Below are 1488 nucleotides of genomic sequence, written 5' to 3'. Positions count from 1 at the left end.
CTCTCTGTCTACTAATATTAGAAGAACTGAATAACTGATAATTGATGATGCAGATGCTTCAATGGAGCAGTACATATTTATCCAACGTAGCAGGAGTAATAGCTTTCGTGGTTTCACTGGTGTTGTGGGCAACAAGTTTCGATCGAATCAGGAGAAAGCGTTTTGAAGTTTTCTTCTATGCTCACCATCTCTACATTATCTATGTATTCTTCTACATATTGCATGTGGGAGTTGCCTATTTCTGCATGATTCTCCCTGGGATTTTTCTCTTCCTGATTGATAGATACTTAAGATTCTTACAGTCAAGAAGGAAGGCCAGATTATTCTCAGCGCGCCTTTTGCCTAATGGCTCCATGGAACTCACTTTCTCCAAGAATCCAGGTGAATAAAATTAGTGCGATGTTCGAAATTTCTTTCTGCAAGTTTAAAGCTTTTGACAGAAGATCATGAATTCAAGTAGATCGACATGACACTAAAGAACATAACAAATGTGTCAAGCTCTAAATAAGATAGATCAACATGACACTAAAGAACATAAAATCCTCAATTCAACTCTCATTGTCAACTATACTTCAAGGTGTCAAAAATATGTTAACATTTGTCTTGGAAGAATTTATAAGCTGATTAATTTATAAATAAATAGAAATGATTGATAGATAAGTAAATAATACTTGTGAATCCATTGAAATATTTGGTTGAAAATAAAGATTGACCATTTCTAAATTTATAAATTTTTCCATATAGTTGTTTGGGTAGAATTTATAAACTGTTTAATTTGTAATAGGTGAAAATGAGTGGTCGATAAATTGATAGTATTTGTGAATTCATTAAAATGTATGGTTGAAAATGAAGTTTGATCATTTGTAAATGATTTATAAATTATGACAAACGGAGCTTAAATGTGTTTGCACATAATATGAATATTGATTTTTTTCCGCCCATTGTTTTTAAACAAATAACCTTTATACGAGGTAGCTTTAAAAGTAGACAAAGGCTCCAAGGCACGCAACTCCACGTGTTAGGACTTTGAAGAGGTATATATTAAAGAGAGAAATATAAATAAATAAGTATTTTCTCTTTTTTAGGAATTTAAATTTTTAGACAAGATGTATCAAGAATACCTTTTAACTCTTTACTAATAAGTACTTGTTTTCCTCCATAGGATTGAGTTTCAACCCCACGAGTGTCTTGTTTGTCCATGTACCAAGCATATGCAAGCTGCAGTGGCACCCATTTACAGTAATTTCCAACAGTAACTTGGAGGCAGATAAGCTCAGTATTGCTATAAAAACTGAGGGAAGTTGGACTCAAAAGCTCTATAAACAACTGTCTTCTTCGTTGGATCATCTTCAATTCTCAACTGAAGGACCTTATGAACCTTCTTCATCTCATTTTCTGAGGTGTGTATACATATTTTGTTTACAGCTTCATGAAATTATACTTTTCTCACTATATAAAAGAAAAAAAAAAAAAAAAAGAAAAAAAAAG

The 1488-nt window shown here is 32.2% G+C and overlaps 1 protein-coding gene across 1 annotated transcript; it reads left to right on the top strand.

Annotated features, from left to right (window-relative positions):
* Positions 1-8: 8 nt before the first annotated feature.
* On the top strand, positions 9-1462 carry LOC111383657 (ferric reduction oxidase 4-like; the record flags this gene model as incomplete). Its single annotated transcript, XM_023007788.1, has 2 exons — positions 9-381; positions 1163-1462. Coding segments are annotated over exons 1-2 (637 nt in total), but the record flags the coding sequence as incomplete, so codon positions are not given.
* Positions 1463-1488: the final 26 nt, after the last annotated feature.

Source organism: Olea europaea, unplaced genomic scaffold, assembly GCF_002742605.1.
Source record: "Olea europaea var. sylvestris unplaced genomic scaffold, O_europaea_v1 scaffold27318, whole genome shotgun sequence".
Classification (NCBI taxonomy): domain Eukaryota; kingdom Viridiplantae; phylum Streptophyta; class Magnoliopsida; order Lamiales; family Oleaceae; genus Olea; species Olea europaea.
Note: the sequence above shows the minus strand (reverse complement) of the source record. Positions and strands in the feature narration are given on the sequence as shown.